We start from the raw sequence: 16757 nt of genomic DNA, 5'->3' as shown, positions 1-16757 counted from the left end.
GCAGTTAATGGCCAGATTCTGCTTCCTAACATCCTGCTTAATTTACACTTTTAACCGTTTCCTAATATCTGACCATTCTTTCTAGCCAACTTACATGAAGCCAACAATAAGATAAATAAATATATCTAGAGATTTATAGTCACATGCAGATGTACAATGAATTCAGGTAATAGTTAAGGACAACATATAGCATCCTTTGCTCCATGAAACTGAAAACGTTTAAACTAAACCCAGGCATTTTCAACTGTGTATTAGCTTCCAACCAGCAAAATAAACAACCTATTCCAGGCATTTCATGGGCTCCATATGAAGATAAACAAAACAAATTCTGTCAGGACAGATGTGATCACTCTCACTCTCCATAGAGGGTTGCTGCATTATTTTGCCTTAGTTTCAAGTGATAACTAGAGCTTTACACGTACTTTTTTCCCATAACACCTATTTCCAACTTTTAAACATACAAAATGTTTTGTGTGTTCCGCATTTGGGAATTAGTTGTTAAATATAGCATTTGCTAATCTTCTTTCATCAGGCAATTTTTATTTGGCATTGGCAGGAGAAGGATATTTTAAAACATTCTCTTTGCCTTACGTAATACCTAAATGCAAAAATAAATATAGCATTGTCGCTTTCTCTACATTCCCTGATTCTAAACATCATAGAAAACAGAACTTGCACAAAGGAATGATATAACAAGGCAATAATAATAATAAAAAAAATCACAGCACAGATAATGGCTTGATTTTATCTTACTGATCTATTGCCCACTTTAGGCAGGAGGCACTGGCTGGTTAGAATTTAGCATGCAATTGCCCAGATGTCCTGAACTAGTTTTCAGTCTCTGTGGTTATTTCAGGTGCTGCTAGTAGAAAAACAGAGGCTTGACTTTTACTGTGCTTTTTGTTCTTTGTTTTTCAAGAGAAGCTTCTGAAAAAATAGACTGAGAAAAAGATTATTAATTTTTTTTAATCATAAATTCTAATAAAATATATTCAAGTATATTTTGATTAAATTTCTGGTTTCCTAATTACAGGTATTGATTTGGCTTTCCAATGGACTATGCTACAGCCCAGCTGTGTGTCCTGCACAGACATTCTGTTCCAGGAATGCTAAGTTTTCACAGCTGCCATATTCTGCTCACTGTTGCAGAAGTGGGAAGGGACGTTTATGGAAAGAAGAATCTTGCATCTCCATTTTCCTTGCAAGACATATAAATTGAGTTACCCCAGACTGCATGTCTTTTTACATTTGGTTTTTCTCTGTTTAAATCTTGTAAGACAAAAGTATCCAAAATGCTTTAAATACTATGCTGGTTCTTTGTGGTCACCTTATATCTACCAAACCCAGATGTATTCCACATCAGAAATAGCTAGTTTAATTAAAGCTGTCATCTTCTAAGATCTAATTCAATCCCTCAGCCTGTTATGTTGAGGATAAAATTCAAACTAAGCCATCTGCCTTCACGGTCTTTGGAATACAGGTACACTCTCCTCTCTAAGATTAGGACAATTCCCACCTGCAATAGTTTTGGTGGCAGACTTTCTGATTTTGGAAAGAAATCTACTAATCTTGCCTATCAGGTTGTCCTAATATACACATACACCAGAGGTGAGCTTGAAAGGCTAAAGACAGCTGGGCTACCAAACACACACACACAGCCGCCGCGTGCGGTGGGGCTGGAAGTCTCCCTGCTCTGAGGGGGGAGCTCAGCACGGTTGGGGACACAGTTTGACATATGCAGAAGGTACTTATGCGTGGATGGGAATCTCAGCAAATAACCCAGTGGATTTCATTCGGGACACAGCAATCATTCATGTCACCCTTGCCCTTAACTCAGAGGTTTCAATATGCTTTATGCTATACTTTTAAACCAGCACTGAATGTAAAACGTATGAGTGTAAACTGAGCAGTAAGCACTGGCACTGTCAAGCGTAGGAAACACGAGTCTGCGCCGACTGCCTGCACATCTCCGACAGAATCCATACGTCGCAGGGTCTGTCTGCATGCCTGCCTCTCAATCCAGTGCACACCAGCACTGCTTGTGTTGTGATGCAGAGGTGCCTCTGTGCTTACACAGATAACTAATACTGCAAACAAGGAATTATCTGAGTACTTCTTCACTAGAATTATTTTGTTAGCCTCTTTAATGGGAGAAAAAGAAATGTAAAAATACTCTACAGATTAGTTTTCCTAACAGTACTAGCTCTGCAGAAAAAATCCAGCTATGAAACATATACAGGCATTTGTGCATTAACAAATAATAATTAAAAGAAAAGTCAGTTAATACTTTAGTACTGGAACTGCAATTACACAGACAGAAACATCTACCCATGTGGAATATGTCAGTTGTCACCAGGGATTAATATCAGTGAAGCAATTCACTGGTATGGAGATTTCTATTATTATCCATGTGTTATTATGATGTAGAGAAGAATGCAGTTTGATGGGGTTTGTAGCATTACTGGCCTTTAGAAGAATTATGCTTTGACTAATGAACCAAACAAGCCTGCAATGCAAATTAGTAACAACATGTGTGAAATGGCACAGTTTCATTTTTACAAAGACACCCTGTGTAACTGAACATTAGTAATTTCATTTGACATGGCTATTACCTTTGAAACAAACATTACATACAGATACAAGCCAATCGCTCACTGCTTTGGGCTAAGAAGGGCCAGAAAATAATCTTCACAACTATCAACACGAGTGTTGACAGAACAAGACACAAAATTTCAAACAGCATACATGAATATGTATTTTCTATCTTCAGAGTACACCACCTTTGCTTCCTCGTTGACTGCACGCTTCTGATTTCTATTAAGTATAACTACCTCCTTGTCTTGTCAAGCAATTAAAGTGACAAAAGTAATAGCAGATGCCTCTTTCATAGTTAAAACTACAGCAAGCAGACCATAGCTTGCATTTTATTACAACCACTCTATATAGCCTAATAATTGCAAAGTAATTGAAAAGATCCTGATAATAAACCACCAGTTTACTTTTTTCAGACAAAATAAATATATAACCCAATTCAGGCTTCATTTTAATGACACGTTAGATGGTTTCCAACTTGTCTTGATTTTTGTTTTATTTTATGATTGTAAATAAACCCTGGAAAATTCCTTCCCCGATTTTACCACCTGAAACTGCAGCTGTTGGCTGACACTATCAAAGCCTCGCAATTCTGAACTCACGTGCAAATCTCATCAAGTGCAGACACTTCTAATTGATTCCAGAAGTTTTTCTTTTGCTAAGATCAGCGGGCAGAAGAAGAATAATGAGCAGCTTTTAAGCAGAGGGGGGAGGGTGTTGAGCTTGGGGAGTGGAGATTTTAAAAGCTCCAGCTTGGCTGCTCTGCCAGAAATGCGGAGCAATTTTACGGTCAATTGGCCAGAGCATCTGGAACTATACATCATAGTCTTTAGTTGATGGTGGTGAAGCCGACTCTCAAACTGGCTAAGTCTAAAATCAGTAATGACTCTGCTGTCACACCTAAGTGGAAACTAACTTAATCTACTGCCAGATTTTACTGTGACTTTTTCTAAGGGACATTATTCCCCTTAGGGCAGTTGTCAAGAATATTAAAGGTCCAGTCCCTGGGATACACTGCATGATACAGAGGACTTTTCTGAATGAAGCTAACATAGAAAATATAGATTACAACTCCTGTTTGTTTAATTCCATGTGTGTTGACAAGGCTTTTTATCATAAGGCAGTAGAGTTTCCTTCCATCTCCACCTTCATTTCTAAAATACATTTCAAATAACAAGCCAATCTAGTTAGGACTCAGAGACTGCATAAATGCAGAGGTCATAAATCATAGCACAGGGCATGGAGCTTTCACCTTAATGGAAACCAAATACGGGATATGCTGCTCTTTGAAATGTGGCACAAATGATCATAACGAGGGACTAAGGAAAAAGGCTACAGAGCAGAAAACTATCATTGATGTGGAAATAAGTTCTTATGAGTAAATGTTTGTTTTAAGTCAGTACTCATAAGTCAGTATTCCAACGCTGGTAAATTACACTAAGAAACAAGTGAGGTAACAGCAAGTCTTTGTACGATGAAAGGAGAAATAAGTACTGTGGTAATACATCACATTAAGAGGGACTGCTGTGGAACACAGAATACAGTGCAAATCAGTTCTTTAATAAAGAGATATTATATATTTTATCCAGAGAAATTAGCTGACACATTTATAAGAAATACCAGAATTGCATCAAAGGTCAGAGAAGCAGTCCATTCGGTACAGAATACTGCCTCCAAAACCATTTGGAGCTGCTGCATCTACCAAGTTTAGATACTCTGGAGGGGTAAGTGAACAATTTGACCATAATGAAGTTCACTTCTGCCTTCATTGCTTAAGGGCTGAATTATATCCTGCAGCACAAGATTTTATATGTCTTCCAAAGTTGGTTATATTTCTAACGCACCACATGTTCATATAAAACAGAAAAGAAAACAAGTTATTAATTTAAAATATCACACATGTACACAACCGCTCTTTCTCTCTTTTCCCCAGTGAAAGTTGTCCTAGATTTTTGCCCTTCCAGCCTGTAAATTAATACATGCCTGGCCATCCTTTCATAGCCAGGCGGTCCAGGAAGCTGCAGTGCAGGAGAAGGCTGAGTGAAGAGGTTTACTCTCAGATACAATGTCTTCACTGAGACAAAGGTAAAAGACAAGCAAGCACATCAAGACAGATATCTGTATTTCCTCCTCCAGCTTCCTCACTCCTAGCTTCTTAGTTTAAGAGTGTCTCTCAGTACTGAGCCACAGCCACTATGAGAGTTGGTGAAAATACTTAAAAGAGTTCCAGCAACATGTCAATGGCTCCCATTTCTACTTGCTCCTCATTAGTACTACTGTCAAATAACAGCCAGTGCTTGACCAAAATCAGCTCATGGAATATGCTGGCTGATGCCAAAGCCAAGCAGTCGGATGGAAACACTTTGAAGAGGTGCACCATCATCACAGATTTATTTTTACATATCGTGCCTGCTGAACTGTCACATAACTGAACACACAAGCAATGTTTTCTGCTACCTCCAGGTGGTTAGGAGACTCCAGGCCCAGTCTGACAGAAAGTTATTTGGCTGTAGTAATACACATGGTCATCACGTTACACAGGCATGAAGTAATCAGCCTAAAGAAAACTAACTAGTATAGGATGTGGCAGCATAGATCTTCAAGCAGAAACACGTTAGCTCTAGCTCCTCAGTTTACTATCTAACCAGTCAAATATATCTGCCCCTATCATCAAGGTTTTCAGTGACCTCCACCCAAGAAACAAGTTTCTCAAGGTCTAAACATTTGCTCAAACATCACCAACTTTTTTTTGCTTAAACACACACACACAAAACAAACCATGAAAGAACCCCTGCTTCTTTCACCTATCCATCCATATGAAATACATACAGTGCACAAAACAGAAAATGCATGCTGAGAAATGTGCATTGTTCTGCCTTCCATAAGAAAAAAAAAAAGGTCACTTTTCTAACTCTGATAACTTCAAATTACTGTCTTGTTTGGAGAAGGAAAGGGCACCAGGAGAGATCCCCCAGGATCGTATCTTGGAAGGACTTCAAATACAGCAGCAAGGAAAACAATATCTTGAAACGATCAGAAAAATAACATAATTTTCATATGGAACCAAGGCTGGTAACACACAACTTCAAAGTATCAATAAACCAATGTGTACTTACTAGACTGTGGACAATTATCAACCACATTAAAATTGCAGCTTTAGCAAAAGCAAAACTCCTTCGTTCTTACACACCTCTAGCTTAATGTTACTTCCACCTTCCCTGAGCCTCAGGATTAGAAACATTTCTTGCTCCACCACAAGTTGCATCTCTTATCTGAAGAAAAATCTTTGGCTGCGTAAGTCGGACCAGCTGGCTAACCCAATTAGCTGGGCAGCAAGGGTAAGAGGCTGGAGCCAGAGGGCAGGACTGCTCCTCATGCTGGAATTGCAATCGTTCGCTGCTTTGCTCACACCCACCCGAGCTAATTTAATGGCATAATGGGAAAGGCTTGCTCCTTGTTTTCTCTGCTCTTCTCTCACTGCTTTCCTAGTTTTCTCTCATTTCTCTATTTTCTTTCTAGTTTTCACCCAGGCGGCCTTCCTCCCATAGTAGTTCTGATAATTGTCAGACCTTCTTATGAGCTTAATGCAATCATTTCAAGTTTAAATTGCTTATTTTTGCTAATTAGAGTACCCTGCAAATAGTATTGCAAGGATATTTACTTCTGAAATCTTATCTACTGGTTCTAAAATATTCATGAGGAATATGAACATATGGAAAAAACCAGCATATATAGAAACAAGTCATATACTTTCTCACTAATGATTCAACATGCTTTTGGCACAATCAGTCTTGCGCTTATCTGCTGCAATGTGCAACATAAACTTAAGAATGCTAGGACAAAATTATTTGTTAAATTCTAGACACATTGAGTAGTGCCATCATGTTTCTTGCAGTTCATTTTTCTTTATCCCAATGTTCCCCAAAAAGCATAACTTATAGACAAAAAAAATAATCAACAGAAACTCTTTTACATAATGTCATGCACCTATTCCTATTGCTCATTAATATTGGATTGCTACAGAATTGTTTATTTGGTAACACATAGAGATGATGAGTAAGGAGGACATTATTTAAGTGTATTACAAATTATGAGCACTAGAAATATAATATTAAAAAGATTAGTCTGCTAAACCTAGGTGTATGTTAAAGATGGATATTTACATGAGGCAATCAAAATATTAAATACATATTTTCATTTACACTTCTCAAAAAATGTACGTGGATTTGAAAGCAAAACAGAACAAACGAAGCTGAAAAGCAAGCAGATAAAAATAACTAGGTCATATGTAGCAGAAATTTTTAAAATTGCTTATGAGATAGATCTATATTTATGTGCCTCATATTTATGTGCCTCTCAAGATGTTCAAACTTATCTATACTATTATTCTATGGAAGATAGATGACCTGTTGGTTGAACAGAAACAAATTTTAGACTTAATTTCAGATAAAACCTTTTATTTATTTATTTATTTATTTTACTTTCTGGTATTTCTGGTTCAAATTGATCTGGTCAATATTGACCTAAAACTCTAACATTTGAAGACTTTTCAATTGACAAACTGATAAATTGTCAAATCTCTAGCAGTTCCCCTTTGCCCTGAATTTTTTTATTAAAATCCCATCGTAACAATATTAACACTCATAAGAACATTGCTATTATTAATCCAGAAACTATAATGCATTGAGGGAAAAACAGATCACTTATATCAAAACAGGGGACCCTTTGAAGTTCCTCACAAATATTTGGACTAGATATAAAGGAGAAATATTTTACAATGAGGGTGGAAAACACTGGAACAGGTTGTGCAGAGACGTGGGGGATGCCCCATCCCTGGAAACATTCAAGGTCAGGTTGGACGGGTCTCTGAGCAACCTGATCTATTTGAAGATGTCCTTGCTCATTGCAGGGGGGTTGGACTAGATGACCTTTAAAGGTCCCTTCCAACACAAACTTTTTTATGATTCTATGATCACAAAAGCCATTAATATCATAAACTTGTTGATTTACGATGAAATGTAAGTCTCTAGTGTTGACATACTGGCATTATTCAGAAGCATTATCTAATCTGGTGTCATGGAGAGCAAACGATTCGGACAACACCTATTCTTTCAGCAAGAGAGAACTGTGAGCAAGGTCCTTCTGTTTCCTGTTAAACATGGACTACCTAGTCAGTGCCAAACAAGGGACTAAAAAAAGAGTAACGGAGAAGTATAATATAAAGGATAAAAGGAAAAACAATAGACACAAGAAAGGATAGAAAAGTACAGTAGGGAAGAACTCAAGATGGCAATAAATTTAAAATTTTAATCACTGATACATGTAAAGGACAGAATAAGAACCATTTTATTTTCTTCATGAAAAAACAGGAAGCTGTATATAGCTATAAACAATAGAAATGATAATCTGATCATTTTCTTCTACTCATTTCTTACTAAAAGACAGGCTTACCTATATGCACACATACACCTATACAAGGCAAGTACATGAATTATATTATTTTTTAAATTGAGAGTGTATCTTTTGACATATAATTCTCCCCAAATGCAGTTAGAATACATAATAATGCAAGTCTTAGAGCTATATCTCAAGGAGCATAGAATTAATTGCCAAATTTTAGAATTATTTGCTTCAAGGCTATCTACTGTTGTAGGCTATTCAGTAACTAATGAAAACATTTTCCAAATTATATTTAAACAAGTAAAATCCTTAAAATATCTCTGGAGGTCTGGCAGACTTATCAAAGGAATTCAAGAACTGTTTGATTTATACACCAAAACTTTGACAATGTGACAATATGGGGCGAAAAAAACAAACAAACAAACAAACAAACAAAACCCCAACAATTATTCATTAGTGGCATTTATCTAGCTTTAAGTACTGTCCAATAGTTATTGTTTCCTATCACAGGTAAAAAGACAAAAGAAAAAATAAAAAGAAAGAAGACCCACAGTAGCATAAGATATTTTCCCATTCTCCTATTACTTGATTTCTTAGAAAAGCAAAAGAACCAGCACCACTACCAGAAAGCTGCAATTAGGAAAATTGCTATAAATTTTGCAGATGTTTCAAGTCCAAGGAACCATTTTGAACTTGGTTTGAGTTTCAATCCTTAATGTTTTGTTTCATTTTTTTCTGGTTTTAAGCCAAAATGTAACTTTCTGGTAACAGTTCTACTAATCTAGCAACCTGTTGATAATTTTGCCAATAATTATCTCTGCTGGTAACCAGCACTTGGTAGCTTGGGAATGTTATTCAGATGAGAATTGTATTAATGATTCAGTGTTACTTAACTCAGATAATATTAAAAGTGTTATTCTGAAATACCAACCATACTGAAAAAAAATATGGTAGACTAAAAAATGAAAGTCACGAACAGGATAAAAATAAGTCCTAAGAACACATAAGCAACCATATTCAGACCAAAGGTCTGTTTAGTCCAGTATCCTATCTTTGTCAATTGCTAAAAGTCTGTTTCTGAGGTACAGTATAAGTACAGAAGAAATTATTTTATATTTAAGACACTTCCAGCCTCCAAGCATTTTCAGATTTATTCCATGAAAGGTAGGTTAATGAATTCAAATTCAGCAACATATTTCTATTGTTCACTTCAAAGCACATGGCCACTAATATATTATTCTTGCAAGAAATTTTAAATATACACTTTTCTGACTTTTTTTTCAATGTAAATTGGCATCTCTGTAACAAAATCCAATAATTTTCTTACAAATTAATCATAAGTGAGAAATAAAGAGATAAAAAATAATATTCTACTTATACAGGATAATAAAAAAGGAAGCAAAATAAAAAATGTTTAGTGTTTCTGCTTTTTCTATAAAGATAAAACATCTGGAGTCATCAACATAGATGTTTCAAAGTAAATGTCTTACCTCATATGCATAGCCCAAGGAAGAAAACTGACTCCTTAAGTAGCCAAGTTTGTACACACCTACGAAGACTAAGCAACGGGTGATTTCCAAAATTCCTGCTTTGGACCTAGGAATGGGAAGTAATTAAGATTAACGTCCAATCTTTGCTTTTTTGTTAACTTTAGTGAAAAAGAGAATGTAGAAATAGTCTGTGATGTCCTGCACTCACACCAAGCCATGTTTCTTAACCTTATAGTTAAGTTTTTATAGTGTACACCCTACATGGACTTATAACACTGAATTTTCTGGTGGTGAGAATACACTTCCTCACAAACTATACCCGAGCTCACACAAATGTAGCTGTATATATGGTTATTGTCTTTTGATCAATTGGACAACAGCACAATTCTGAAAACTGCTACATAAGTAGTTCAGAATCTTTTCATCCATTTTTTGGGGGGTTGGTGGTTGGGGTTTTTTTCCTGTAAATGTTTACCAATTCACATTAACTCCCTAAGTTATACACACCTCTGGCACACTGACAGATTTTCACCTATCCTGAAATGAGCTGTTCAGTCCATACAAGTGAAAGGTATTCCTTTCTGAAAACATAATGAATAACAGGCCCAAAGCAGAACTGACACCTTAACCTCAAAACAAGCTTCTATTCCACATTTCTGCCCTGGCAGGGAAATAGTTTCTTTGTAGGAAACTGAAGCTGCTCTTTACTCTTCTCTAGGGTCACAGTGCCCATATGGGCTACTTCTGTAGCATGTGTCTCACTGGGCTGGTGAATTCAAGAACCAATTTGATTTGATTCCATACTGATTAAATTTAGCCTTAATTCTACACCTTCCTTCACATGATTTTGAGTCTACTCTGAGCTACACTGCATGCTTTTCATACACCGTCGCAGTACCTGACACCTATGGCATGCTACACAGGACTGACAGAACTATGGTTGCAGTCTGATCTTGAACAGCCTTGGGACAGCCTGCAGGTCTCACTGGCCTGCCAGTGTCTCAGACTCAGAGATGTGGACCCAACAACAAATGCAAGCATAGAGTGTGAATGAGTAGCCCATTCTATAACTTTTCTGCAAGGGACATTATAGACGTTGCCACTAATTGCTATGGGAACACTCCTGGCTTTAGGTGCTGGTTAGTGATGCGTTATTTTCTAGTCAACAGGCAACACACGTATCGCAGCACTCTCCAGACTATCAAGCTGTAACAAGGTCTTTTACCATCTCATACCAGCATACTCTTCATGCCAGTCCCTCTGCTACCTTCTCCTCATCTCAACTCATGCAAGGCCCACTCTCTCTTCTCTTGTTTCTTCCTCTCTGCTTCTTCCTCGGCTGCTCTCTCTCCATTGGCTCTCAACCACTTAACCAGCCACACCTGCACCTCATCTACATCAGCCAACCCACCGCCCCTGAAGCCAACCCACAGCTGTATGTTATCAATGCTAATTAACCCAGCTTCATTCCACTACACACATGTGTCTCAGGGTATCTATATTTCTTTATCGATATAATATCTGACACACTTGAGATTTCCATATAGTGATAAACAATGCGGGAGCGGGGGGAGAGAGAAAAAAAAAAGAAGGGGTACGCTTTCTTTCTTGCCTGTTCTCCAAAAGTAGTCCGAAAGAGGTCAGGGACAGAATGATAAAGCCAATTCTCAGGAGAATAGTTCCCTGGGACAACATCTGTTAAAAAGTAGACAAAGCATTCATTTAGGTTAAATTTCTGAAGAGAAATTGAGTTTTAACAGTATGGTAGCTTCAATTTCTTCAGTGATGTTAGTGCCTGTTTTTAAAGTAATTTGTTACTTTCAATTTTGCAATAAAAAATATTCGTTCTGGATAGCCCACTTACCTGGAGTAACCACCTTTACAGTTGTTTCCTGAATGCTGTATTTCTAAATTAATGTTTAAGATATTCCCTTCTATACTATGTGTTTTCCCAAAGTTACTTGATTCCCTTATGCCTTTACCCAACAGGGGACAAATTCATTTCTAGATAAAAATCCCAGCAGTCTTGTTCTTTTTCTTCTTCTTCTGTTACCAGGTCTTTAAAATAGTCATCTATGATCCCAATGGACACCAAACTCAATACATTGGTGAGAATAAGAATTCACATGACATGACAACATGACCATACTTAAGAAGAAACAAAATTAATGTTGTCCCTTCATGACAACCCAACACTTAGTTCCCAATTCAGCAAAAGTCTTCAACTCATACCATTAACTTCAATGAGACTTAAAACATTTTTAAACATTAACATGTGTGTTAATACTTGGATGAGTACTAGACTGACAATTTATGTCCTTGAAACTTACATTGAAATGATATAAACAAAACTCAGGAAAACAGAAATTATTTTGTGACGCTTGATTTTTTTATTTTCATTTATTAAATATTTTTTGCATTCTACACAGCTGCCTTTGTAAATCAAATATTTAATCAGTGTTTTTGTTCCCTCCCTGACTTCCTTTCAAATATTAGTTTTAAAAAGCCTTTGTTTTTTCATTTAAAAAACAACAAAAAAAAACCAAGACAAAAATAGTAGGTCTGGCTGAGTTATAGGAATGCTTTCTGGCTTCACTAGCGATAAGGTTTATGAACAGCACCTTGCAGTTCAAGGTTACAGGCACTGGAAAAATAAAATCTATGAATGTCTGCCCTGATTTCAATAAATCCCATTCGGTGACGTGTCTACCTTCCTTTGGTGGTGGCCCCTACCCCTCGAAGAGATCTAAGGTAAGTATCTGTGAGCGTGGGAGGCCACAGGAGGATATTCTCAAGTTTTACAGCTGTGTGAACTTACAGTGCCCATGTTTGCAAAACACATCAAACCACACACTCAGGCTGGGTAGGTTTCTGCTGTTTTTCTGAGGAATCACAAGCACCTACTTAGATATCCTTAACAAAGCTATTGAACAAAGAAAACACAATCCCAGCAATGAGTGAGCTGAACAGCAGCCTCACCAGTTTACAAGCCAGAACACACTTCTCACAAATGACACCTGTCAAGGCACTGTTGTACAGATTTATACCAGGACAGACCAAACTCATTAATGCACTGTTACATCTCCAATATATTCCACTTCTCCTTACGATAAACTTAGAGCACCTCAGACTGATGATTACCACCATCATCCACTTATATATAGACCTTGGAGAAAGGATATTCTGTACGGTTTTCATTTGCTCTTACCCTGGCGCTTCTGCTATCGGCCATGACAGGAGACAGGATATTGAGCTAGATATCGAACCCTGGGGGGACTCAGTACAGCAGTTATGTGTTGAGACTCTTGCTCAAGACAAGAAAGGGAAAATTGCTCTAATGGGCTTATAATCCTTTATCAATGTTTGTACCACTTGGAATACATTTGCGAATTCCAGGTACAAGTTTTAAAATATGCCAATGAAAGACTAAATTGAGGGTCCTCTTTTTGAAAACTTCAGTTTCTAGAATCTAAAAATCCTACAGCTATCCTAAGTTTAAGACTTTCCACTGTTAACATGAAGCAATTTGTTTTGAAGTGACAACATTTTTGGACAGAGCTTTTTTATAAAAATCAGGCACAGACTCTAAGTTTAATAAAATGAGTAGTTCTTAAACTGCTCATCTAGCCACAGTAAGTTCAATTCCTACTTCAGCTTCCTGTAGAAACTGGGTCACACAAAAATTCAAGAAGTGAGCAAAGAAAAACATGATTTGGCACAGACATACGGGAACTTACCCATAAATTTCTTAGAAATGCTTTTATATGTTTTTCAATGATTGTTACTTGTCAAATAAAGGAGTTTGCCAGGGAACTAGGCCTGGAATTCAAGACTTCCCTCCTTAGAGACTGTCCTCATTTTTAAGCTGGAGAATTACACCTTTTTTTAAACCTAGTCCTTCTGGGCAGGTAGGTCTGATTTTGCTTTGTGTTTCCAGTGCATTGCACTGGCTTCTACAGACTGCCTTAAAAATGTTCCCACAGTGGCAGGGCACTATTCTGAGAAAAGGAACATAAGGTTTTGTATCCCCCTTAAGCAGGAAAGAGAACTGAACATCAAATCTATACTTTAAGCAATTAATGTAATCACTACTTTACAATATATGGCTAAAATCACACTTTATGGAAAATGAATGAACCTGCAGAAGTTTTGAGAAACAAATGTTAACATTTGAGTTCAGGAAGGATTCAGTAGTACCTGCTATTAATGCATAAGGGTGTCTCCAACTTCCAGTTTAAAAAAGCTGCATGATTTTGCACTTTTCTGCCCTCCCTGTGTTCTGAGCTGGCTAGTATTCTACAACCAGGCACCAAGTCCTAGGCATTTGGGTTTCCTTGTGATTCCAGTTTCAGAAAAATTAGGTTCTGTTTCATTCTACCTTCATGTAAATACCTTTATTGCAGTGCCTAAAAACTGGTTGTTAACTTAAGTTTTTCCTGTAATCAGTCAAGAGAGAGAACTTTCTGAATGATTCTGTTTCTTACCATTAGCTAGACTGCATGTCTACAGTCTTACTTTGGTCCCTGCACTGAGTTGGGTTTGAGTGGATGATAGAAACACTTCTCCATAGCAGATATCTTGGGGTCATATTTAAGTGTTGTTTTCTCTCATAACTTCTACTTTTTTTTTTTTTCTTTGCTTAAAGATATATTTCAGCTGCTCTTTCTAGAAGATGGAAGAAAATATAAAAAATTCTCTTTTAATATATTTTCAGGAAACAATAACAATTTTTATTATTGTTGTTCTGTTGATTGACATTTAAATAATGATAAGCTTGATATTAGAGGAACTAATTTGTATTAGAGGAACTAATATTGTAATTCAGACTGCAGCTTCCTCTCCACAAGGAAAGAAAGGACTGAATACAAGAATTTGGAGTGTGACCCTGCAAATTTCTCTTAAACATCTTCTCTAAGATGTGCAAAACTGGATCCTGGAGTTATCATTTAACTGTCCACATTTATCTAACCACAGAAGAAAGAAGTATAGATTAAGAACTTGAAAGGAAATTATTGAGTGAGTTGCAGTTCAGTTTTAAACACAGGTTTCCAGTAAAAAAAAAATAAATAAAAATGGAATAGGGATACATTTTAATGTAAGTTAGTAAATCAGAAGAACTGAAGCAACCTTATAATTTAGAAAAATCAAACTCAAATGTAAACAAGCCTTTATCTTTAAATGGTTAAAATGCTATACGAGGTTCTTTGGCATAATAACTACCTAAGCCAAGCATAATCATATTTTACAGATTCTGTTTTTCAGGCCAATTTCCACTTCACTTCAGACGCTCTCCTACTTGAACCATAACATTTTGAGTACTAGCTGTTTGTAAAACTTCATATGGTCCACTAGCATCTGTGGCCCAGAATGTGAAGGACTGGAGGACTCTAAAGCGCAACCTGCAGAACACAGTTCATTGCAAACTGGCACTATCATCGGATTCACCCAAATGCATGGCACTATAATGCCTGAATAGTGTTGCAGCATCCCACTTTCCAAGTCTTCAGCTTTCTGGAGTGATGAAGGGTGAGGCATAAAGCCTTACTTGGAAGCATGAAGATAGAAGGTGTAAGTTACCGTTCACTGTAGATACGTACACAACATTTGCATACAGCAAAATAAAATGTGCTCCCTTATTTGTGTTCCTAGTCAAGGACTATCAAGAAACTTGCAGTGAAATACAGTATGGTACCATTTGGGAAGAACAGCTTTTAGAAAACCAGCCACGTAGCATAAATTTTAGCATTATTAGTTTGCTTCCATAACTTTCTCTTTACAGCTCCAGTGGTATAGTTACATGCTGCCTCAATTCTTTTATTTACTTTCAAACACGTATCGCCCTATGAAGTGGATGCTGGCAGCTAAGGCATCCATTTTCTAGGCAATCCTCTACCAAAATCAACAAAATAGTCAGTGCGTTATATCACTAAACTAAACATCATATATTAAATCTACATACACAAGTTACAGTGTGAAAAGAACGTGTCTTTTACACCTTCATTAGTGCTAGCATCCTTGTTCCACTTAAATATAATATGCATGGATGTATATATAAAATAAATGAGTATTTATATACTGGAGTATTTGTATAAACAAAGAAGCCTGTGGGACCACAGCAGGTTCCCCAATTACAAGACAGCCACAACTTTGCAATGTGATTATTGGCTGCAATCAAACAGAAAAAAATATTTCTGTTGGATTTTGACTTCATTGAAAGCTTTAAAAATACCTTGGAGCCTTAAAAAAAAAAGGTGTGTGGGGGTTATAGAATTTGGGAAGAAGTTTACATGGCTTTATAATCAATAGAATACCATAATTATTTTATGGGATTTTTAGTAATAAAAAATAGCTCATTTTAACAAAGAAAATGCGTTATTCCAAATATGCATTTACATAAACATTCAAATATTCCAAACTGAGTTTTATATTTCAAAGATGTCAGGTTGTTTTATTCCTTTTGAAGAATAACATGGATGCATTTTCTCATCCTGATGTGTTCAGTGTTTCAAGAGAACTGCTAGGCATGGTATCAGCATGTTTTTTTAAGTTAGTAGATGCCCTGCTGTCATATATCAGACACTTTTGATATTCAAATGAAGAATGCTAACACAGTGCTATGAAATCTGTACTGTTAGGTGTCCTTGTCTGTATGAATTTATTTTAACTTAGAATTCCTAAAAAAAAAATTGTACATTCTTAGCGATATTCCATATACAGTACTTGGTGATATCCTACTGAATGGATGTACTACTTGTGTTCTCAGCTTTCAAGAAATCTACCTTAACCCTTATTACTTTTCATGTAACTGAAACTGCTTGCATATTCCTAGCATTATAAGCACAGCAAATGTTACGGTATCTATCAACAATAAAAAAGACACTGCAAAATGTGTTTAAGGTAAACTTCACTTTGATTTATGTGACACATGCAGTTCTGGAGCTATGAGATTTTTGCTTTGAACGTACTGCAGTTTTACACTCCTAGCACTCTCTGTGGGACTGATCCAAATCCCATTTTTTCAATGAGCTTTGGATCAGATCTAGATGTGCAGAGCTCAGAAGTAATTTTTGTTCTCTGGATGTAGCGCAGATCGCTATATAGAAAATAACCACTGTACACTCTCTTCTGTGGAAAATATGTATTTGTTCTTTCTTGTTTTCCTCTTTTTGAAGTTAAATACAGGTCATTCAGACTGAAGGTATATGGTTGCTCTTTATGGATAGAGAAATTTAACACTTCTGCGGAGCTTGAGACTAAACACTGAGCAACTGTAAT

At 36.6% G+C, this 16757-nt stretch overlaps 1 protein-coding gene across 1 annotated transcript in view; it reads right to left on the bottom strand.

Annotated features, from left to right (window-relative positions):
• The window catches only part of AGMO (alkylglycerol monooxygenase), a 192017-nt gene that overhangs the window by 72097 nt on the left and 103163 nt on the right, over positions 1-16757 (bottom strand). The window contains exons 11-12 of the mRNA XM_056336837.1: positions 11095-11177; positions 9483-9588 (exon numbers count right to left, since the gene is read on the bottom strand). Coding sequence (XP_056192812.1) covers positions 9483-9588; positions 11095-11177 — 189 coding nt within the window. The remainder of the gene's footprint in view (positions 1-9482; positions 9589-11094; positions 11178-16757) is intronic.

The sequence above is a fragment of the Falco biarmicus genome, chromosome 4 (genome assembly GCF_023638135.1).
Source record: "Falco biarmicus isolate bFalBia1 chromosome 4, bFalBia1.pri, whole genome shotgun sequence".
Lineage (NCBI taxonomy): Eukaryota > Metazoa > Chordata > Aves > Falconiformes > Falconidae > Falco > Falco biarmicus.
This window is presented reverse-complemented; position numbering and strand designations above follow the sequence as displayed.